Genomic DNA, 23623 nt, shown 5'->3' on the forward strand with positions numbered 1-23623 from the left:
GGTTGTGAAGGGATTTAACCAGAAAAAAGGGAGTTGATTTTGATGAGATATTTTCTCCAGTTGTAAAAATGTCATCCATTCATGTGGTTCTAGGCTTAGCTGCAAGTCTAGATTTAGAGGTTGAGCAAATGGATATTAAAACTGTTTTTCTCCATGGTGACTTCGATGAAGAAATTTATATGGAGCAACCCGAAGGTTTTAAAGTCAAGGAAAAAGAGAATTATGTTTGCAAATTGAAGAAGAACTTGTATGGTTTGAAACAAGATCCTAGGCAGTGGTATAGGAAGTTTGGTTCCTTTATGAGTCAGCAGGGCTTCAAGAAGACTACTTCAAATCATTGTGTTTTTGTGCAAAAATTCTATGATGGTAACTCTATTATTGTGTTGCTTTATGTTGATGACATGCTTGTTGTTGATCATAATGCTTGTAGGATTCAAAAGTTGAAGCAAGAGTTGAGTAAGTCTTTTTCTATGAAAGACTTAGGACCAGCAAAGCAGATTCTTGGCATGCGGATTGTCCGTGACAGAAAGGCCAAGAAGTTGTGGTTATCACAAGAGAAGTACATTCAGAAAGTACTTCGAAGTTTTAACATGGACAGGGCTAAGGTTGTCAGTACACCTTTACCTATACACTTCAAGTTGAGCACGAAACAGTGTCCTTCCAGTGATGATGAGAAGGAAGATATAAAGAAAGTTCTTTATGCTTCAGTTGTTGGTAGTTTGATGTATGTAATGGCTTGCACAAGACCGGATATTGCTCATGCTGTTGGTGTTGTTAGTTGTTTTCTTTCTAATTCGGGAAGAGAACATTGGAATGTTGTGAAGTGGATTATGAGATATCTTTGTGGCACTTCTAGTCTGAGTTTGTGTTTTGGTACAGGGAAGCCTATTCTTTGTGGTTATACTAATTCAAATATGGCCGGCGATGTTGATACTCGCAAGTCTACTTCAGGGTATTTGGTACTTTTGCAGGGAGAGATGTGTCTTGGCAATCTAGGTTGCAAAAATGTGTTGCTCTATCTACTCCAGAAGTTGAGCTTATTGCTGTTGTTGAAGCTTGTAAAAAATTGCTTTGGGAGAAGAGATTCTTGGGGTAACTTGGTTGTGCTCAAGAGAGGTATGTGCTTCATTGCGACAGTCAAAGTGTCATACATCTTGGCAAGAATTCTACATTTCATGGTAGGTCTTAACACATTAATGTGAGATACCATTGGATTCGGGATGTGTTGGATTCTAAGTTGCTTGAACTTGAGAAGATTCATACGGATGAAAATGGTTTCGACATGATGACTAAAGCTTTGCCAAGAGGAAAGTTTGAAGATTGTTGCATATTTGCCGGGATGGCGGTCTCCTCCACATAGTCGGGAGGGGGAGAATTGTTGCGTCATGGGCCTTTGTCCCTTCCTATGTGGATAAAATAAAACCCAATTTGGACCAACCAACTTTTGCCCATAGGCCCATTATTATGGGGCATATATATTGATCTTTTTAGGTCTTATTCACCATCACAAAAAGAGAGTTTTCAGCAGCCTACGAGAGAAAAACAAAGTTGATTTTCGCACCTAAATTTCAGCTACAGCTGTCAACTTCAAATTGCGATTCCCGCTTCGTTTTTTGTCCGATTGAGCTGATTTTTGGAATTATTGTTCCTATCATCTCAATATTTAATTAGGAGCTGACGGAGCTTGATTTGGTGGCCTGTAGCTCCTGTTATTCATTCACGAACAGTAGCTGCATTTTTTGTGCTTTCACTCCTTTACTTCTCTAGTGTTTGGTGTTGTGGATTATGTATTGTTTCTTGTTGTTTGACACTTGTTTGGTGGTCATTTTGGAGGACAATATTGTAACTCTTTGATGATTATAATGGAGGTTTTGATCCTATGATTTTTTACTCTTCACACTGAAGGGTTTTTCACGTAAATCTTGTGTCTCGTGTGATTGTCTTTATTCTTATCTTGTTTCATTTGGTTGATTTGTTTGTTGTATATTACTCTATTTTGCTTGAGTTTATTTGTCTCCTCTTGGTTCAAGTTGAAAGGAAAAGTTTAGTATTAGGTATTTTCCACTGCTACCCTGTCGGGCTGTTTGATTGTGTGTCAGTCATTCCTAACAGAACATTGAGATAGACCGTTGAGACAATTTAATATTCCAAAACTTGCCCAAAATATGACCGTTGAGACTATTTTAACATTTCAAAAAAAGGCTCCATTTGTTTTGTATTTTGTAGAAAAGGCCCTAAGTTATTTATGATCCGCGCAACTAATTCATAGTTACCATTTCTCCTTTTTTTTTTATCGATTATGTTTTATTGTAAAATGCCTTGGATTGATTGATAATAAACGATATTGATGAAAATTTTGCATATACACAATTAACAAGTTTTTTTTTTGGTAACTAACATGATTTAATTAATCACCAAAGTAACCATTACAAATCAAAGCACAACTTAACAAATTCAGTTGGCTATACTCACAGAAAAGGGAAAGACAAGGATCCTAATCAATCAACTAGAAGAAAACAAAAGACCACTCGAGGCAATAGTCAAGCTAGCTAGAAATGATAATTAACAAGTATTTTTATTTGGTAGAATTGGACATTCTTAATAATTTTAAAAACTTATGGATATAACTTATAATATATATATATATATATTTAACAAAAGAATCCCAAAAATTGGCTCCAATTTAGTGCTCCTTCACTTGTCCTTATATAAAAAGGCCATGTAACATGACATCTCTTCATTTTCTTTTCAGTGTAAAACTAAAACTTCTGAAAATTTCCACCGGACAGTCTACAGTACTTTTGCTTCTGTTACTTTTTCTTCTTCTTCTAAAATGGCAATCTCAGCTATGTACTCCAAGAAAAACTCGCCTCTTTCTGCTTCAAAGGTACTCAATTTCCTTCTGTTGTTATTTCAACTAATTTTTTTTTTTTCTGAATTTTATGTCTCTTCTTTTGCTTATAATGATTTACCCGTGTTTGTCGAAGCTGGCTCGGACAACACGGTTATAAAAAGAAATGATTTACCATTTTTGCCGAAGTTGGCTCGGACGACATGGTTATAAAAAAAATGATTTACCATTTTTGCCGAAGCTGACTCGGACAACTCGATTATAAGAAAAATGATTTACCATGTTTACCGAAGCTGGCTCAGACAGCACGGTTATAAACAAAATGATTTACCCATTTTTGTCGAAGCTGGCTCGGACAACGTAATTATAAAAAAAAAGGGAAAAAGCTCAAATATACTGCTGAATTATCATAAATGGCTCATTTATGCCATCCGTTAAAAGTTGAGCTCATTCATATCATCGTCATTATAAAATCGGTTCATTGATGCTATTACTTTTTAATTGTGGTTTTAAAAAATAGTTTTGCCAGACCTTTTATGAGAGGTCCACACCATTTTTTTTTATCCATTAAAAAGAATCCACACACACCCAACCTATCACCTTAACCCACTTTAATATTACTCTTAATTTTAACCCTTGATTTGAACATATATATAATCATTTAGTTTTCCAACATGAAATTTATATACTTGACTACTATGTTTAAAATAATATAGGTTAGAATAATTAATAATTTAAAATGATAAATGAATAAATTGTGATTAAAAAATTATTTATTTTGACTCTTGAAATTCAAACATCATCACGTAATTTAGGACGAAGAAAATACCACATATATGAAGGACCACAACTTTTAATTAGGAAGAATACCTAAAAATTCCTTTTAAATTTGGATTATAAGTTGTATAATTAAATTATTGGTAGTCTTAATTATTTCGTGGACTTGGTTATTTTGTAGCCTTTATACTCTTTAACGTGAATGAGACGTACCATGTCTACGTAGTATTTTTTAATCACAATTTATTCATTTTTCATTTTAAATTATTAATTATTCTAACCTATATTATTTTAAACGTAGTATTCAAGTATGTAAATTTCATGTTTGAAGTCTAAATAATTATATATATGTTCAAATCTAGGTTCAAAATTAAGAGTAATATTAAAGTGGATTAAGGTGATAGATTGGGTTTGGGTAGATTCTTTTAAATAGATCAAAAAATTTTAATGGGTCAAAAAAAAAATGACGTGAACCTCTAATAAGAGGTCACATGACAAAGTTGCTTTTTAAAAACCACAGTTAAAAAGTAATGGCATGGATGAACCGATTTTATAACGACGATGGCATGAATGAGTTCAACTTTTATCGAATGGCATAAATGAGTCATTTTTGATAATTAATTGACATATTTGAGCCTTTTCCCTTAAAAAAAATGATTTACCAGTTTTTGCCGAAGCTGGCTCGGACAACACAGTTATTAAAAAGAATATGATTTACCCTTGTTTGTTTGTTCTTCCATTTGATTGCTTAAGCAGAAAAAGGCACTGGAAATCAAGAAAAGGGCTTTGGGTCCAAGAACCAACAAGGTGAGAATCATTTTCTACTCCTTGTTTTGATAAACAGTGGAGGTTCTGTCGGAAACAGTTTTTCTATCTCAACGTGGTAGGAGTAAGGTCTGAGTACTCTTTATTTTCCTCAGACCCCATTTATGCGATTATATCAGATATGTTGTTGTTTTTGTTTTGATTAATAAGCCTACCCTTGTAAAGTTGTAACTTTAAAACTAATGAAGGTACTTGACTTGTACATTTGCAGGTGCAAAATCGAGATAAAAAGAAGGGTCAAATAAGGTAAGTGGAGAAAATGCAAAACTTTTATATAATGACCAAAAAAAAGTAGGTGTTTGGAAATGAATTTGATAGTGTATGAAGAAAAAAAATAGCAATTTATGTTTTAATTTATTTGTTGATTTTGACTTGACACATAATTTGAGGAAGTAAACAAGACTTCTGAATCTTTTTTTTTTTTGTAGAATGTAAAGAGGTACTTTTTTTAAACGGACTAAAGAGGAAAGTAAGACAAACAAATTGAAACGGAAGGAATACTTACTTGAAGTTGAGTGGTGAAAAGGTATTTGGAAATTAAAATTGTGTTTGGACAATGCATTTCATTTGAAAAAATTGTTGAAGTTTTGTGAGAGGGAAAAATTTTAGTTGTAAAAAGTAAATAGATCCGGCTTTTTAAACTTGAAAACTCGACTTCAAGTTGGAGTGGAAGTTTGATTACTATGTATAATCAAACAGTTTTTTTGAAAAATAGCAAAACATTTGTCTGTCCAACAGGCTGTTAATATATCTTGGTTTTACATTCTCTCTGAAAATGCTTTTGATTCTGGATTTTACTAGCAATGGAAGGAAGGGACAGAAATACGGCTCTGTAGAAGCAAACTCATTAGCCATGCTGCGAGCTAAAGAATTTCAAGCAAATTTACCTTCTGAGTTTCCTAGTTTTATCAAATATATGCTCAATTCACATGTCGCTAGGGGATTTTGGTTGGTAAGCGAAATTTCTTCTTGATAGGTTTAGAGCAATGTTGGAACTCTTGTTTGTGCTATATAGTCTTTCTTATATATATATATATTTTGATACGACAGAGTTTTCCAAAAAAGTTTTGCGATTCTCATTTGCCTAAACATGATGACACTGTCGTTTTGGTGGACGAAAAAAATGAAGAATTTGGTACCAACTTCCTTGTTGATAAGAATGGATTGAGTGGGGGTTGGAAAGGTTTCTCCATTGCTCACAACCTTCTTGAAAAAGATGTTCTGGTCTTCCAATTGATTGAGCCCTGCAAATTTAAGGTAACACCTTTGAACTGCTTAAATTATGAACATTTTGTTAAAGCGAGAGTTACTTTTTCATTTGATTTATCTTATATGGACCAATAATGTATATCCCCACCATGTGGGACTACACTGGCTAGGTTGTTGTTGCACAGTGTCGGACCTATGTGATGTAGTATGGGTGCTTAAGCACCCATTGCTTTTGTGATAAACACTATCATTTATGTAAAAATTTAGGAATTCATTCATATATATTAACTGAGCACCCATTCTATGTAACAATTTCCGAACTAAAAATAATTGAGCACCCATAATATAAAATTTCTGAATCCGCCACTGTTGTTGCATTGTTGGTGTAAATGAATTTCCTCACAATCTATATAATGTAACCTACTAAAGAAGTTAAATCCATTTGGATTTGTGCAAGTCATCCTAAAGGACAAGGAGGGAGCTAGGTAAGGCCGCGGGGTTCATCCGACCCCCCTTCAATGAAAAATTACACCACTTATAGATGGTTAAAACTATTTTTTATCTATATATAACAGATGTTGAATCCCCTTCAGCTTCTTCTGTGTTTACTTTTTCATATTTTGAACCCCACCGTGTCAGTGAAAATCATAGCTCCGCTACTGCCAAAGGGACAATGCTAATGTTCTCTGTAGTAATTTTATTGAATTTTGTCCAAAGGGATGGTAAAGCGATGACCTAATTACAGGTTCCCTTGTTTTAGGTATACATTGTGAGAGAAAATTACTTGAGAGAAATTGATGCTGCTGCTGCCATTTCTCCGCCGGAATTTCATGCTGGCAGACAAGAAGAAGCCATGTTGTTGCCAAGCTCGGAACACGGCCTTGCAACAGATCAATGTGGGAACAACAGTGATAACGGCTGTGAAGTTCTAGAAAGGATTAGATTATCAAAATCAAGAGTTGAATTTAAGGACATCAAGGACTTCTCTGGTTTCCACATTGTTGTTGATGGCCTGATCATCGACTCGCAGGTTCCTGCACACTTTCGAGCCAAATACTATGTTCTTTGCCGCACCCAAAACTCATATCTCCATGACCATTTACTTGGTGACCCCAATGTCAAGCTAGTTGCTGGAATGATTACTGAAACAGTGAGCATTGCTGATGGCATTAAAGCTTCCAGTATTTCGACCCCTAGCTATTATTTTGAAATTTGGGATCGCTCGTTGAAAGCGTTCGAGTATTTAGGTTTGCGAGTTGGATTTTTACGCGAAAGGCTTAGTAAGCTCATTAACTTGTCATGTGAGTTGGAAAACATTCTTGCACCGAAAAAACTTGAGCTAGCTGAAGCAAAAGAGGAAATGTTGAAACTTGAAGAAAAGGTTTTGAAAGCGAAACATGTGATAAAGAATCTGGACTCTGAAGTTAAGGCTTTAACAAAGAAAGATTCAAAGTTCGAACTCGATTTCAAGGCAGTAGCAACTACTCCATGGTAAAGAAATCTTTCTGAAGAAGTGGTCCTTTTCTTTTTGTTAAAACACAGGAATATTGTATTATACTAGTATGCATCATCGCTTACCAGGTGACCAGATGTGTTTCTGGCGCAGTTTATGCAATAGTTAAGCCTATCCTAGATACAAAAGGGCTTTGTCCTGATTAGTAGTACTAGTGGCCTTTTGACGTTCATAGCAGGAATATAACTCTTGTTAAAGATGTGTCTCTGCTATTTCTTATTTCTTGAGAGGTTACATGGTCCATCTTATCGTTCATTAGTTGGAAGGAGAAACATTTGCACTTTAATGTCACGTGTGTACTCTTTGACTTCTATTCTTCCTTTTTCTCTTTCTTCTCCTATATCTTTATTCACATGCAAAAGCAAACTCCCAAAACTTGTGTCTTGTTATTTTGTACAACAAACCAGAGGTTTTTTTTCACATATACCGCAGAGTGTAATTTAAGTGAAACAAAAAGAGAGTCTAGCTAGTTTGGTACCTGAGACTGTTTTGTCTCTCCAGACAGGGAATGCATTGGCTTTTTTGTTGTGGTTGTTGCTGCAGAATCCCAAAATATGTTCTTTTAAAACATTGATTCACACCAAGAAGTTGACAATTTTTTTAGAAATTAAAAAATATATATCATTATCAGGACAAATGTGGGGGATGATTAGGATTGATGATGGATGTTTCATGATTTGAAATCAGATTAATTTAAGTTATGAAATTTTATTTGCACATCCGGTTTGAATTTTTACAAGACAGTCTGGGTCATTAAGCTCCCGCTATGCGCACGATTTCGAGGAAGGGCCTTATCATAAGGGTTCATTGTCGCAATTTTACTCCACATTTCTACAAGAGGCTATTTGAATTTTTATAGCCTTGAAATTTGAAAGCTTGCTTTTAAAATACCAACTTACGATTTGAAATCGTAATTTTGTTTACATTTGGTAAATAAACTTTGATTTTCAAGTCAAAATTTTAAGTTCCAAATCCTATGATCAAACGCTTACTTAATTTTTCATTTCGCCAGTCACCATGCCTTATAATATAAAAAATTAGTGGCTTATGTGTTTTGAACATCAACCATCAACCAGTTGCAATCACCTTTAACATATACGGAGACAATCTACTTTTATAATTGTATTAGATTCTAGTCATCACACTAAAAACATGCTATATTACTTGAGCTCGTCCATCAAATATGAATCTCTCGAATCTTGAGAGAAAAATAGAACTACATATTGTTGGTGGGTAGATGAAAATTATAAGGGAACTTTCAATTTCGGACAAAAAAAAATTAATATGAATTGATGTCATAGCGACAAGATAACTAGCATATAGGGTGATAAATGAGCGGATTGGGGTTGTGTTATATTTACACTTTTTAACTTGTCTTGAATAAATTGTTTGATGGATCATTTTACATTAGGGGGGTTGGCATTGAATTTGTGCCCGTTTGAATTAGACTTTTTACTTTTTATTTTTAAGTCAAAAGTCACAAATTAGAAATTTAATTTATATCTTTTGGCTTATTTTTATCATTTTAGCCTAAAATTAAGCGTTTATAAGTCATTTTTTAACTTACCTACTTCAAAACTATTTTTGACTTACAAGTACTTAAACTAAGTCAATCCAAATGAGCTCTTTATCACCCTAATAGCAACTGCTATTATGCTGTAAAAAACCCTCTATGTGCGTGGACAGTGAAAACAGTAAATGTAAAATTAATACTATTAGCATATGCTTGGTCAAGGTTTAGAAAGCTAGAAGCGTTTTTTTTTATAGTTAAAAAATTTCTAATCGTAGAGATTTGACGTGTTTGGTCGAGTTATTAGAAAAATATGAGTAAATTTTTCTAATATTAGAAAGAAGTTATCTTTTAGGAGTGATTATAAGTGAAAATTTTTCAAAAGCACTTTTAAGGTTTAACTAAATACAAATTGTTATTGTTATGAACCAATTGCCCCACGTTGGAAAAATAGAGAAATGCTAAGGGGATTATAAGTCAAATGGGTTCTCCCACCTATTAAACTAGTCTTTTGGGTTGGGCTCTCCCTTTTAACACTGGTGCTTTCGTTGAGAGTCCTACGCGTTGGGCGTGACTCGGAGTGGTGACCTGAACCCAAGAGGGGTGTTCAGCCCAGCCGCGACCAACGAGGATCGATCCACGTGTGGGGAGCCGCGCAATGGGCCGCGACTCGTTGTGATGGCCTGAACCCAGGAGGGGTATCAGCTGTGATCAACGAGGATCGATCCATGCGTGGAGCCACGACTCAGAGTGGTGGTCTGTGCGCCATGAGTATTCTAATATTGACAAGTACTTTTCAACTTAATTAATCGGCGTCCTCGAGTTTTTCCTATCAGTATCCGTATTGGCACTTCTCCTACTAGCTTATTGTTTGATTTTTAGTTTTTGTAGTACATGTGTTTTTATTATCTTAGATTATCATATTATTTGCTATTGATATTGTTCTTTTCTTCACTGTTTTCATGATTATTACTTCTTTAGTATTGTAGTATTTTTTTTTCATATTGTTTTATATATGTGTTACTTAAGCAAAAGGTCCATTTGAGACATTTTTCCTCTCAACCTGGTAGAAGTAAGATTGCACAAATACTATCTTTCCGGCCCTCATTTGTTAGGCTATATTGAATATGTTATTATTGTCATATAATTACTCTTAAAAAAAATACTTTAAGAAGAGTATCTCTAACAAAAATAACTAAATAATCTATCTGAAATTTAAGTTAACAAGTTGTTGAGAAAAAGGGAATAGATGGGAAAGATTAGTAGTGATAAATAAATATCTCTAGTGGACAAGTGGGAAATTAACTTTTCGAATCAAGAGGCACCTTGTTTGACGAAATAAATACTTCATCAAGAAAGTGTACACATCTAATAAATATTTTTATTAAATAGCTTTTCAAAAAAGTATTTTTGGAAAAAAATAGTTTATGTTCGACTAAATAATGTCCAAATCCAACTTCAATTTTAAATGTATATTATTAAAAATCTCAACTAAATAATCTACAAATCATTTTTAGCAATACTTTTTCATTTCAGAAAGACAGAAGAAAAATAGAAGACAGTCATGGTAGAATAAAGAAGAGAAACAATTCACATTTATAGTTAACAGACTATTTTCCAAGGGGAAATGAGAAGGAAAATGGAAATTAAAAAATTAAAAGAGAAAGACACGATAAAAATCCTGGCAATATCATAAATTTCAAATTTAAATAAATTTAAAATTCAAAATCCGGTCCCAATTTTACAAATCAATAACACTACTAAGATAACGATGGATTTTACCAGGCTTGGTTACCATTTTTGCTAAATTATCATTCTTACTAAGAGATTTATTGCAATTAACTTTAAGAAATTCACTAAGTTTAACTAGAGATTGGTCAATAAAATTTGAGAATTTGAAATAGGTTTGGAGAATGAGAATAGAATGCTAGTGTCAGTTTGGGTCGCTAGTGTAGGATATTACTTAGTGGGTGTATTATTCTTGCTAAGACACCTTGTTTCATGCTTTATTACGATTTTGCTTACTTTCTTTAGTTACTATTACTTGTGGGTATCGTACTTATATTATGTCATCTTGCTCCATGCTTTATTATGAATTTGATTATTATTCCTTGTCATTAAGCCGGTGGTCTATTGGAAACAGCCTTTCTACTTCTTCGAAGGTAGTAGGGTGGACTACATACATCTTACCCTCCCCAAATTCCACTGTGTGGGAATACACTGGGTTTGTTGTTATTGTTGTTGTTGAAATAGGTTTGGACTTTGAAGTTTTTGGTCAAATTTCCACTTACAAAATTTGAAACGGTATTTTTACGTCCAAAATCCGACTTCAACTTCTAATATGTCCTTTTTCTTTGTAACTTTAATTTTATTTTTATTTTTTTTAAATCTTAACCAAATAATGTACAAACGCCTAAAAAATCATTTTGAAACAGTGGTAAGTAGAGTTTCCCTTCTGGTCCCCTCATACGTAAAGGGATTAGTTGCTGTTGTAAAACTTTCGCTATACATGAAATTCAAAGAAGTATTTAAGTTGGTGCATTAAAATTTTCATCATGCGTGAAGTAGCTGAGGAAGTATCCAACTACCTACAAGTATAAATTTAAGTGGTACAGTAAAATTTTCGTTATGCGTGAAGTTCTAGGAGGTATCGAACCACTTATAAGTACAAATTTAAGTTGGTACAGTAAAATTTTCGCTATATGTGAAGCTCGAGGAGATATCGCACCACCTATAAGTACAAATTTAAGTCGGTATAATAAATTTTTCGCTATGTGTGAAGCTCGAGGAGGTATCGGACCACCTGTAAGTACAAATTTAAGTTGGTGCAGTAAAACTTTCACTATGCGTGAAGCTCGAGAGGAAGTATGACACCTCCTATAAGTAAAAATTTAAGTTGGTGCAATAAAACTTTCGCTATACATGAATCTCGAGAGGAAGTATCAGACCACATATAAAGTATAAAATTTAAGTCAGCGCAGTAAAACTTTCGCTATGCGCGAAGCTCGAGAAAGTATCGGACCACCTATAATACAAATTTAGGTCGGTGAATTTAAACTTTTGCTACACGGAAAGCTCGAGGAAGTATCAAACCAACTACAAGTACAAATTTAAGTGGGTGCAATAAAACTTTGGCTATGCGCAAAGTTCGATGAAACATCCAACCACTTATAAGTACAAATTTAAGTCGGTGCAGTATAACTTTCTCTACGCGTGAAGCTCGAGGAAGTATCAGACTACCTAGAAGTACAAATTTAAGTCGGTACAATAAAACTTTCGCTACACGTAAAGCTCGAGGAAAGTATCACACCACCTATAAGTACGATTTAAGTCGATACAGTAAAACTTTCGCTATACGTGAATCTCATCAAGGAAGTATCAGACAACTTACAAATACAAAGTTAAGTCGATACAGTAAAACTTTCGTTATACATGAAGCTTGAGGAAGATATCACATCATCTACAGGTATAAATCTAAGTTGGTGCATTAAATTTTCGCTATACATGAATCTCGAGGAGCTATCGGACAAGCTATAAATACAAATTTCAATGAATATGATAAAACTTTCACTACGCGCGAAGCTCGAGGAAATTTCGGACCACCTATATTAGTACTACAAATTTTACCATTACAAGTAAGAATAGCAAGCAGCATCCTCTGACTGGCCCGCGTTTCGCTGTCCTTGTCTTGGTTGGCTGTATTTTCTACTTTCCTTGTTATTTTGTCTTCTCTTTTCACACAACTAATTCAAAATTAATTATATGTATAAATACATTTCTACGTATTTCAGGTAGCTTTTTCTCTTCAGAGAAGCTAAATCGACATCTATGGAAGATAGGAATTTGATTTCTGTGAAAACTGTGACCAAAAAAAGTTGTAAAAAAGGTCAACAACAACAAGTAGCTGTACTTCATACACCTACTTCACAATCCTCTGCTTCTACTTCAACTCAAACTGATCCTTCAACCATGGTTAAATTTCTCTACCTTATTTATTCATTTGTTTTGTTTTGTTTTGTCTTTTTTTTTTTTTTTGGTTTTAATAAACTCTTTTTTTGGTGTTTGTTTTGTTTGTAGATTAAGACGGTGGAGCTGGAAAGGAAAAAGATGATACCTAAAAAGCCTAGAAGTGTTAAATCTAAGCCGAAGCAAGTGAGGATATTTAATTTTTGATTTATGTCTTGTTGTTTTGGTTAAGGATCTAATGAACCTGGTAAATATTTTTATGTGTGATGTTTTGTGGATTTTCGATTTTTCCTTGACTTCTGATCTGATTAGGTTTGCTCCTTATTGCTCTGCTGAAATCCATGAATTGCTTATGGATGTGGATGATAGAGAGGCGGAGTCAGGATTTTAACTTTATGCGTTCTGCAATTTAGAACGGATTTTAGAACAGGAGTGGCGGAGTTAGGATTTCAACTTTATGCGTTGTGGATTTAAGAATTGATTTTAGAATAGGAGAGGCGGAGCCAGGAGTTCAGCTTTATGCGTTTTGGATTTTGGAACGAATTTTTGCATAAGCGAGGCGGAGCCAGAATTTCAACTTCATGCGTTTTGGACTTTAGAACGGATTTTAGAACAAGAGAGGCGGGGTCAGGATTTCAACTTTATGCGCTGTGGATTGTAGAACGGATTTTAGGGTAGGAGAGGCGGAACTGCTTTATGTGTTGGTCTATCAACTACTCTGTGAAACTAATTGTAAGTCTTGGTGGCACGTTCTTATCACAAAGGACACTCGATGTGAGCCTCTATTTCATCCACCCTGCTCGAATACGATGTGTGACATCATCGCCGATGTTCCCATTTATTGGATTTTTTACCCAAGATACTTGAAGTTCCCTCTCTTATGGAGGACTTGGGTACCAATCCTTACTTCCACCTCCGCCGCATGTGATGCGTCACTGGGTTTGCACTCTATGTATTCTGTTTTAGTCATGCTTAATCTGAAACCTTTAAACTCTAACGTCTATCTCCAAACATCCAATCTATCATTAACTCCGCATCGTGTCCTCAAGCTATAAAATATCATCTACAAATAACATACACCATGATATTTCCCTTTGAATATGTGTACCTAAAACAGAAAAATGGGCACGCTCAAATCTATTATTTGTCTTATGATTTGGACATCTGTTAGCATGCAAGATTTGAGGCTATTGGCTTACAAATAGAGTGTTATAGTGTATACCCGATAGCATATAATATTTGTTGAAATGATGTGATTCTCTTTCTTATTGATCGACTATGGAATTATAACAGAAATTTTTGCATTGTCTTGCAGGTGAAATCTAATAATCCCATAAAGGCTGAGAGGTTGGCATTTTATTTGACTTGCTTTTCCTCTTTCCTACCCGCAAATCTCCACTTTCCTCACATTCTTGACGGTAACTCATAAGCAAATTTCTGAATCTGTTGAATTCATAGGATTAAACGTAAAGGGACAGGAAAGCGGACAAATATAAATGACCTTTATGATGACGTTGAAGCTAAATATTCTGTTATGGAGCGAGCAGAAAGGGTTTTATCAAGCCTAGCAGATGAATTTCCCAGCTTTGCAAAGTGTATGCTCCCTTCAAATGTTGCTCATGGATTTTGGCTGGTAAGCCTGAAACCATATAACCTCTTTGCAGCAAAAACTTCATAGACGTAGCATTTAAACAATTTTTTTCTTCTTCTAACTTCAATTTTTTCCTTCTTTTTTTTTTGCAATGGTAGCATCTTCCAAAGTCATTCTGCAACATGCATTTACCGAATCATGATACCAGTGTCATTTTGGTTGATGAATGGGGCAATGAGTTCAGGACAAGTTATCTTCTAGGAAGGAATGGTTTAAGTGCTGGTTGGAGAGGATTTTCCATCTCTCACAGACTACTTAAAGGAGATCTTTTGATTTTTCGCTTGATTGAACCTTGCAAAATGAAGGTAACCTTTTACAATCTTAATACCTACTTAGTTAAACCTAAATTGTTCTTGATATTGGAGGCGTGTGCATATCTTTGTTTCATCCTAATTAAAATGACCTCTTAGACATGCTTGTAATATTACTTTTTATGTTTGTATATAATATATTATTCAGTTTGGTAAAAAAGCATCTATAATAATGGTTCAAGATTTCAAAAAAGTAGAACAGTTTATTGATAGGAGGATGCCATATTAAGTTTGAATAACATAAAACAAAATACTACTTTATATTGGTTATAAAAAATAGTACTCCTTCCATCCCAACTTATGTGGTGGTGTTCGACCGGCAACAGTGTCTAAGAAAGAAAGACTTTTAAAATTTGAGGTCTAAACAAGCCATAGAGAAATGTGTAGCAATAAATCATTTCATTAAAGTTAGAATCAAATTTTTAAGTGAACTGTTACTAAGTTTAAAAAAGTATCAATTCTTTTTGAGGCTGACTAAAAAGGAAAGAGTGTCACAAAAATTGATACGGAGGGAGTACTACATATAAGTTTGACTTATCGAAGGGAGGGGGATTTTCAACCAAAGAATTGGAAAGAGTTTTCAGAAATATAGCTGTTTAACCTTAACCTGTGCTGTTATATGAGGCTAGGAATGGTTCATTACACGGCTGCCGGACCATTAGAAATTCTATGATAGCTTTTAAAATGCCAACTGTTGGAAATTACCAATGTTTTACCAATGCTGTGTTGCCGTGAAATTAGATAAAGACCAGGGGAATGTATGCAGCAAGGGTTGCTGAGTAAAGCTTCAATGAGTGTATTAGTTACAAGTGGAAGATGCCAACCTGTATTTCCTCCATCTAACTAACGGGTTTAGAACTGTTCGCATCGGAATTTTCCTATGGATCGATAAATTAGTCGAGCCTGATAAATTTCCGATAGTGGAAGCAACTCTGTGTTCTCATTATTCATTTCAGAATATCATTCTAGTGATGGTCATTACTGTTCTAGTTTGTCTGATATATATAATGCATCTGATGGACGAAAAGATTGTTAACCACCAAAGTAATAAAATTATAGCTAGCGAAATCCATTTATGGATATGGTTCTTGGCCAATAAGGGTTGACGTCGCAGCTAAGGCTATCAGGTTAGGTGGTCAAGCTCAGAATAAATTCTGCTCGTAAATCGGTTGTAGAATATGATAATCTTATTAATTTAACTGGCTACTGATTGACCATCTTGTGGATTAGACTGGACCTCGGCAGTTTTTGAAAGAACATATGGATTTGGGCAATAAAAAAAATGGGCGGTAAATTGAGACAGGAAAGTAATAGGAAGTTTAATTTCATGGGATCTATGAGAGCATGATTAAGTGGGGCTCTTTTGAACACGTACAAATCCTCTGCTCTACCACAATAACTTGAACACTTCGTTTCATCTATGTATTTTCTAATTATTAGAATGATGTTTGTAGGTATATATAGTCAGAGTAAATGGTCGAGAGGTAGTTGATGCAGCTCTTTGCCTCATGAATTGGGATACTTTGACGAAGTCAACAGAATTTGGTAAGTTCATCCTTTCTGCTTGTCCACTTGTACTGTTTTAAGGGATCTCCAGATCTGGTTGTTGATCTCCCTTCTTCTTTCTTTGCTTCTTGTTTGGAATGAGAAGATCTTGTGCGGGAAGATAAAAGGAAGCGAAAGAAAGCAAAGCGTTTGGCTGAGCCTTTTTTGGTCGATTTATCTAAACCAAAAGAGCGTGTTCACAATGACAGCCATAGTATTATTGATTTAAACGTTTCACCTTCAGAGCATCAATGCGAAAATAACAGTGAAGATTTGGGTTCTGAGGTTCTGGAAGGTACGGATTACACTTAATTCCATTGCATTATAAATGTTTTCGGAAACCACTCTGATATGCAGGGTCCATTGCAGGTTCAGATGTTACCAACCGCTTGCAATCTAATGAAATATGCTGCCCCGAAACATCATTTTTACATGATAATAATCCTCACAACAGCGTAGCTTGTAGGTAGATGGCGGACTCTTCTGACCATTCGTTTGAACTAACAAGTTCTATCATGTGAAGAATTACGACAAACACAACTTATAGTTACCTCGGAGAAGAAAGTTTTTGAGCTGAAGCATTTGATGAGCCATAACATATATGGCAAAGGGCTGAAATGAAGCAGAATTTGACTCATCAAAGTGAAGATCTCTTTTGGATGTATAATGATTTTCTATTAAAAAAGTTATATTTTAATACGTTTTGTCCTATAGGTTTGAAAGATGTAATTTTAAGATGATAGCGTATGATATGTACACTTTTTCATATTTGTACATAGACGCAAACAGGAATGTAGTTTGCATATCTGCACAACAGTATTGATCAATGGATTTCCTTTATTCATTTGAAATTTAATAATTTAAATTCGTTAGAAGTCCAAGTATCTTTTGGACGATATGTAGTTGGAGATGAAAAACTTCCTGTGAGATTTTTTTTTTGTCTTACGAATAAGTGGACTCATATTTTTGTCACTCCCTTAAAATATTTTGCACCCTATATGTGTGTTGGACGAGCGATGAATATATAAGTCAACTTTAAAATTAAAAAACAACTAGTAGAAGAACAAATACCTTAATTAGATCTAAAAATATGGTGGGTAATAAATATGTCCATTTATTTAAGAAGAACTAGAAAAATTAGTTAGGGTGCAAATTTAATTCTAAGTGATAAATAAACGATTAGTAGAATAACAAATAACTTAAAAGGAAAAATGTGCGAAAAATATTTGTAATTAGTCGAAATTTGCAGTTACACACCCTGAACTTTGCTATTTTTTACTGTATTTAATTGACATATATTGGCCCCTTACCAAACATTTTTTTCTTACGCGTTCAATGTGCGTGAAATACACGCAGTGGTTCAAGTGTCAAATATATATCAGTTAAATACAATAAAGAATAGTCTAGGGGATTATAAGACTCTCGCAAAGTTCAAAATGCGTAACTACAAATTTCGTGAAAGTATAAGTATTTTTTGCAATTTTTTCCCATAACTTAATTAGTAAATCTAAAAAATTATGGCAGGCAATAACCGTTTGGCCATAGAAATTATTCACTTTTTTTCAAAATTTTTTTTTACTTTATAGGATTCATGGTGTTTGACCATATATATTCCAAAAACAACTCTAAAATTGTTTTCTGAAAAGTGAAAACAACTTTTTTTTGTTTTCACTTTTTCCCAATTTTAATTCCAACTTTTATTTTTATTGAATATAACCTCAATTTTTTTAATATCACACAAAAAGTCCTTATTAACTGCACAACCATAAACAATTGCTAACTACCCTCTCGTGATATTTTTTCAGAATTCATGAATAATTGTTTCAACGTTTTACTCGTGGGGATCATTAACTGAAGTATATGGTTTGAAAACCAACTCATTATTCGTTTATTGTCCTCTTATTATACTTTATTTTGCTCTACCTGGTATTTTAAGCGCGTATGATTGCTTCAATGTCAAATACTATTGTTTTTATATCTCTTACACTTACTATATAATCGTCTTTGCAGGGTGATAATCGTTTATTCATCCATATAACATTCAGAATGAATACACCTACAGAACTTGTGAATACTGAAGCGAATGTACATTAATGTAATGTCGAGATGCGTTAGGCAATTCTGGAGTAATGAGTTGAGCTTTTTGAGGACCTCCTTGTGCATGTTGATTGATCACGATAACAGGTACCGGGAGATAGTTGACCAATATGTTTATCGCGTACCTTTACATACATTTGCAATATAGTTTCGACCGTGTTTTCTTTGGACTATATAGTGTAGGATTTGCAGAAGCTAGATCCTAAGATGAGTTTGTTTCATGTATTATTCACATTAATCTTTTCATGTTTGTTTTCAGTCGTCGTGGTTAACACTTTGATAAACAAGACTTTAACTTGGAAAGATGAGAAACAAAAGTTGTTTAGTAAGATTTTTAAGTCAAAAGACAGATATATTTTTATTATTTGTAGGTATATTTTCATTTTTAAGGTCAGGACCTCTTTCATTATTGATGTGAAATTCTGTTCATTCACGAGTATAATCAATAGATAAATTAGATGGGTAATTTTGATAGTTTTAAAAAGTTTGGGGCATAAAATTAAATTAAATTTTTTTTTTTTTTTAAAAGTCTAAAAACATCTTTCAACCAAACACAACTCCAATTTTAATTTCAAAAATTTTTAGTTTTTATGGCCAAACCGTACTAAATAACTGCATTTATTTAAAAGAGACTGTGACCCCATGCCTGTTTGTCCACTATTGCACTTTCATCATTACAATAAAAAATAATTAAAATGTACGTTGTGTCTACTTTAAGTGACATTTTTTTGGTTCTTTTTAGCCAGTTTTTTTTTTTTTAAAATAAACTTTTAAAATCTCAACAACAACGATATACTCAGTATAATTTTACAAAGTGAATTTGCGGCTAAAGCGTATATAGTTCATACTGTACTACTTTAGATGAAGTAGAATGACTATTTTCGACAGACCCCTGGCTTAAGACAGATAACAATATAACGAACAAAAGATATAAAAACAAACAACAAAGGGATATCACACCACTAGATAATAAAGAAAACAAAACAACCACAGGGTAATACTATAAACTAGTTATTCTAAATTATAAAATCACAAAAAAAAACATGAAAAAGAGACTAAAAAACATTACAGTCACAGATACAAACAAAACACTCTTCCTAGTATTACTGACGTACTCCGACGTACTAACCCTCTATCCTAATCCGCGTCCTCTACACCTTCCTATCAAAAGTCATGTAATCCGTAAACTGTAACTGCTCTATGTCATTGCCTAATCACCTCCCTCTAATATTTCTCTGGCCTACGTCGACCCTACCTAAAATCATTCATAGTCAGCTTCTCACACCTCCGTACTAAAGCATTTGTATCGCTCCTCATCACATACCCGAGCCATCACTACCTAATAATTTAATTTTAAACTTTTTCTATTACCTTATATCCATGTCTCATTTTAAAATATAAATATTAAAACTATTTCTTTTATGCCTAAATTTTGTGTTTAGCCAAACCTATTCATTTAAATTACTATAATAAAGTAATAAGTACTCACACCGTTTCAATTAAGTGACGTTGTAACAACTTGACACAAAGTTTAAGAAAAATAAAAACTTTTAAAAGTTGTAGATAAATTATTTAATTAAGGATAATTTTCTTTTTATTAGGAAAACTATATTATCTTTTCTTTTTGGGATGGAATAGAGAGTAGGTTCAATTGGAAATTAAAAAAAAAAAAAAAAAAAAAGGCAAATGAAGTACAGCTAGACGCTAGTAGCATTTGAAATTCAAAATATCCAAAGTGGAGCCAAACGATCCATTATTATAATAGTATTATATTTTCCATAAATCGAGGGTTTTTAAACAATCTTTTGTACTACCTTATTTGTCCGATCATTTTCTTCCTTCCTTCTCCTGTTTTGAATTTGAATAAAAAAATGGTGGAATCAAAGAAGAAGATGTTAACATATGAAGAAAGTCGATTGAAGAGATTGGAAGAGAACAAGAAGAGAATGGAAGAACTCAATCTTACTAAGCTCGCTCAAGCTGTTCGTAGTGCTACGAGCCCTAAGCCTTCTCCTGTACGTCTCTCTTTTGTCTCCGTTAGCGTTTTATTATATGAATGCAGATGGAGTAGAGTAGAATGTTTATAGATGAGTTATATAGCTGATTTTAGCTTCTCTCTGTGTGTATGATGAAAATGTTTGTCCAACTTTACTTGTCCAGTTTGAGATTGAGATTTGTTGATTGATTGACTGATTTATTGTGTACTGATTCCCTTAAAAATGTGATTTTTCGGGAGTTTAGATGAAGAAGGTGAAACCGCGGGTTAGACAGGAGGTGGATCTTTCTTCTGTGAGAAGGTCTAATCGTGTTGCGGATAAGCCTGCTCCCAACTACAGAGAAGTAAGCTGATTTCCTTTTTGTGGACTTTCTTTTGTTAGATCAATGGTGTTTTCAATTTATTCTGGTCTAACTTGAACCATAAATAGGAGATGGATATGGTTAGCACTAAGCCAAGTTTCGAGTTTTTGGAATGGTAGTAATGGAAATGACCTTATTAGTATACTGAGAAAATTGTGCTGAAATTGCCAGCAATTATCATACTGCTGACGCTCTCAAGATACTAGTGTTTAGTTTTCATGTTCAATTGGTCAAAACTTTTAAAAAGCATTCTCTCCGAGTCACTAAAAATGATTTCTTTAATGGAAGTAGGGAAAACAAATTTCGGAAGTAGCATTCCACGTTGGTTGTGCCCTCCCATCCTTCAACGCACCTCATCTCACTCCCACTCCCAATCCCCACCACCCCACGCTCCTGGCTCTCCATCCCCACTTCCTGTAGTGTTTGTCTAGATTATATACAAATGTTTTTAGGACTATAAGTTTTGATTTCCAATCGAACAAAAGAAACTAAGTAAGCACCTCTTATTTTACTAGAAAACATTTTCCATGAAAACATATTTCGTCCTACTGAAGACACCTATAATCTATGTTGCTTGGACTCTCCCAAAAATGTTGCCGCATGCATGTCGGATCCTTCAAAAATATCTACTTTTGGAGAATCCAATATGCAACCTGCAACGTTTTTGAAAAGTTTGAGCAACATAACTCATAATGCAACTAGATGAATGGCATGAATTTTTGATGGATTCATTTTCCTTCTCCAGTAGTTTTCTAGCTATGTAGTATACAATAGTACTTCGACACTTTCTATTTAGTACTATGTTTCATTTTTGCTTTCCCTCCAATCGACATATCGTATGATCGATCAAGCACATTGATGTATGTATCTCTTGAACTGACAGGCTGTTATTGAACCTTTGGGACGACCAAGGAGGTTTGACTCCTAAACGAAAGTTTCTCTTTTGCGTGAGTATTCAGTGATGCATTTTCAACGTAGTCTAAAATTGTGACTTTCCGGTTTACAGCTACAGGCGAAGAGATTTGTTAAATCGCGTCTATGCTGCAGATGAGGATAGGCAGTATGCTATAGAAAGAGCAGAGCAGTTGCAATCAGAGTTTGATGCTGATTTCCCAAGTTTTGTGAAACCTATGCTGCAATCACATGTAACTGGTGGGTTTTGGCTGGTAAGTGAAAGAGAAATGATAAACTTGCTGAATGGTATTCCTTGAAAAGTTCGAAGAGTCACTTCTTTGGGATGAGGTATAGTTTATTGATTTCAAGTATGGTTCTTTTCAGGGTCTTCCTGTTCATTTTTGCAAGACACATCTCCCTAAACATGATGAATATGTCACCTTGATTGATGAGAATGGAGATGAAGCCGAGACAAAATACCTTGCGTTGAAGACGGGGCTGAGTGGTGGATGGAGGGGTTTTGCCATTGATCATGAATTAGTTGATGGTGATGCACTTGTTTTTCAGTTGATTGCGCCAACAAGATTTAAGGTAAACTGAGAATGTTATGTACTATCTGCATCTTTTTTTTTTTAAAACAAATAAATGCATTTCTAGATACATCTGAGATACATAAATGCACTCCCTAGTTCTGGATTTTGAATCCTAGATGGTTTCTCTACTTGGAATTTCAGGTTTATATCATAAGGGTTAATCAAGCGGAAGATGAGGAGACAGAAGGGGTGGATAATGTCATTTAAATTAGGCACCATGAAATCAATCAAGTAAGCAGCTTCATCTCAAGAACCTTTTGCTGTAGTAACTGTGAAACATACCTATTTCACAGTAGTTTGTTTTACTACACGGTTTGCATTGAGAGTAACCCATTAGGTGTCCAACAACTTAGATTTTTATTTTTTAACCCACAACCCCTGCCCTATGGGTGAGCACTTTGTAGTAATCTGCTCACTGTATAATAGCTCACAAATCACACAAGGAGATGTAAACTGCACTAGTCGAGCCCCATGCGAAGAGCTCATGGTTGAGAGCCAGACTTAGGTTATTGCAAGAAGGTCAAAGACCTAGTTGGTGACAGGCAACAAATTGAGCCTCTGCATTATTAAATATTGTTGATTGATCCAAATCTAAGCGAGCCAAACCATTTAAGAAACAGCACAATTTCCTCACCGTTCTCTTCATCCCTCATTCCACTAATTAGTTGTTACTGATTCGTTCAAGGCGTAGACTCTTTATTTCTTGTTTTGTTAGAACAGGAGCCTGGATAGTTCACTCATTACACGGCTCTCAAACCCAGCCTCTTCGCAATAGTCTACACATTTTTCTGCTTCAAGATGAGTTTTGAAACTCATTTGAAGCATTCAATTAGTGTCTTCTTTTTTTTTTTTTTGAAGGGGAGCTTTGGAGTAACCGGTAAAGTTGCCGCCATGTGACCAGGAGGTCACGGGTTCAAGTCATAGCAGGAACTTTAGTGCACCGGGCTGTCCTTTTAATTAGCGTCTTCTTTTTTCGCCGCTTTATCTTTCTTGATTATAAGCTCTTCAGCTTAGTTGAATGATTCATGATTCATAGCCCGAAATCAAATGTGTCCTCATTCACACCTCTAAAATCTAGTTAAGGATGAGGAATTGAAAAGGAGAAGAAAAGAAAACCACTAAGCAACTTGTAATCCGTCATTCTTAAACAATTTTTGGTACTAATGTTTTCTTTTCGTGTGATTGGCAGGGAACAAAATGCAACTCACCAGATTGTTTTGAACCACCCTTCTGTCTATTTTGTTTTGAGTACCTGGAAGTAGCATCATTGTAATTATTATTGCTGCTTGAACACTGATTGGAACATCGTAGCACAGTACTAGTGACGGCAAAGACCACTGCCAAAACTCAACTATGCAATACGCATGGTGCAGTAGTTTTGTTTATCCTGTAGATTTTCCCTTCAAGTTTACAGGATGTATTTATTCTATAGTTATTATTTATCTGGCACTAGTCTTTAGCTTAATTCCCAGAACAACTTCGATTTTGTCAGAAATTCAAATGATAAACAGTAGTATGGTAAC

General features: G+C 34.4%; 3 protein-coding genes across 6 annotated transcripts; all 3 read left to right on the forward strand.

Moving 5' to 3' along the window:
* The first annotated feature begins 2609 nt into the window (after positions 1-2609).
* Positions 2610-7488, forward strand: LOC107840279 (B3 domain-containing protein Os01g0234100). 2 transcript variants are annotated; one of them, XM_016684098.2, is made up of 6 exons: positions 2610-2887; positions 4385-4435; positions 4665-4699; positions 5255-5405; positions 5504-5710; positions 6423-7488. In XM_016684098.2, the coding sequence occupies exons 1-6, from the start codon at positions 2834-2836 to the stop codon at positions 7155-7157; spliced, it is 1233 nt and encodes a 410-aa protein (XP_016539584.1). In that variant the 5' UTR covers positions 2610-2833; the 3' UTR covers positions 7158-7488. The 2 variants fall into 2 exon arrangements, with proteins under 2 accessions (XP_016539584.1, XP_016539585.1); XM_016684099.2 differs by lacking the exon at positions 2610-2887 and adding an exon at positions 4882-4979.
* A 4827-nt stretch (positions 7489-12315) lies between these two features.
* LOC107840280 (B3 domain-containing protein At3g19184) lies at positions 12316-17002 on the forward strand. Of its 3 annotated transcripts, none has more exons than XM_047395078.1 (9): positions 12316-12383; positions 12477-12657; positions 12763-12837; positions 13967-13998; positions 14110-14284; positions 14401-14607; positions 16068-16158; positions 16265-16453; positions 16528-17002. In XM_047395078.1, exons 2-9 carry the CDS (start codon positions 12514-12516, stop codon positions 16626-16628), a joined length of 1014 nt encoding a protein of 337 aa, XP_047251034.1. In that variant the 5' UTR covers positions 12316-12383; positions 12477-12513; the 3' UTR covers positions 16629-17002. The 3 variants fall into 3 exon arrangements, with proteins under 3 accessions (XP_047251034.1, XP_047251033.1, XP_016539586.1); XM_047395077.1 differs by having other exon boundaries at positions 12323-12376; XM_016684100.2 differs by lacking the exon at positions 12316-12383 and having other exon boundaries at positions 12407-12657.
* Positions 17003-20015: 3013 nt separating this feature from the next.
* On the forward strand, positions 20016-23542 carry LOC107840282 (B3 domain-containing protein At3g19184). The gene is made up of 7 exons (XM_016684104.2): positions 20016-20270; positions 20497-20595; positions 21497-21528; positions 21620-21779; positions 21892-22098; positions 22242-22331; positions 23290-23542. The coding sequence occupies exons 1-6, from the start codon at positions 20127-20129 to the stop codon at positions 22305-22307; spliced, it is 708 nt and encodes a 235-aa protein (XP_016539590.1). The 5' UTR covers positions 20016-20126; the 3' UTR covers positions 22308-22331; positions 23290-23542.
* Positions 23543-23623: the final 81 nt, after the last annotated feature.

This window comes from Capsicum annuum, chromosome 8 (genome assembly GCF_002878395.1).
Source record: "Capsicum annuum cultivar UCD-10X-F1 chromosome 8, UCD10Xv1.1, whole genome shotgun sequence".
Lineage (NCBI taxonomy): Eukaryota > Viridiplantae > Streptophyta > Magnoliopsida > Solanales > Solanaceae > Capsicum > Capsicum annuum.

Bases quoted from the DNA above. Each gene is read 5' to 3' on its own strand.
- LOC107840279 (XM_016684098.2), top strand. From the start codon at position 2,834: ATGGCAATCTCAGCTATGTACTCCAAGAAAAACTCGCCTCTTTCTGCT. The intron at 4,700-5,254 runs GTAAGTGGAGAA...GGATTTTACTAG, and splicing joins AAAAAGAAGGGTCAAATAAG to CAATGGAAGGAAGGGACAGA. The intron at 5,406-5,503 runs GTAAGCGAAATT...TTGATACGACAG, and splicing joins TCGCTAGGGGATTTTGGTTG to AGTTTTCCAAAAAAGTTTTG.
- LOC107840280 (XM_047395078.1), top strand. From the start codon at position 12,514: ATGGAAGATAGGAATTTGATTTCTGTGAAAACTGTGACCAAAAAAAGT. The intron at 13,999-14,109 runs GTTGGCATTTTA...TTGAATTCATAG, and splicing joins AATCCCATAAAGGCTGAGAG to GATTAAACGTAAAGGGACAG. The intron at 14,285-14,400 runs GTAAGCCTGAAA...TTGCAATGGTAG, and splicing joins TTGCTCATGGATTTTGGCTG to CATCTTCCAAAGTCATTCTG.
- LOC107840282 (XM_016684104.2), top strand. From the start codon at position 20,127: ATGGTGGAATCAAAGAAGAAGATGTTAACATATGAAGAAAGTCGATTG. The intron at 20,271-20,496 runs GTACGTCTCTCT...TCGGGAGTTTAG, and splicing joins CGAGCCCTAAGCCTTCTCCT to ATGAAGAAGGTGAAACCGCG. The intron at 21,780-21,891 runs GTAAGTGAAAGA...GGTTCTTTTCAG, and splicing joins TAACTGGTGGGTTTTGGCTG to GGTCTTCCTGTTCATTTTTG.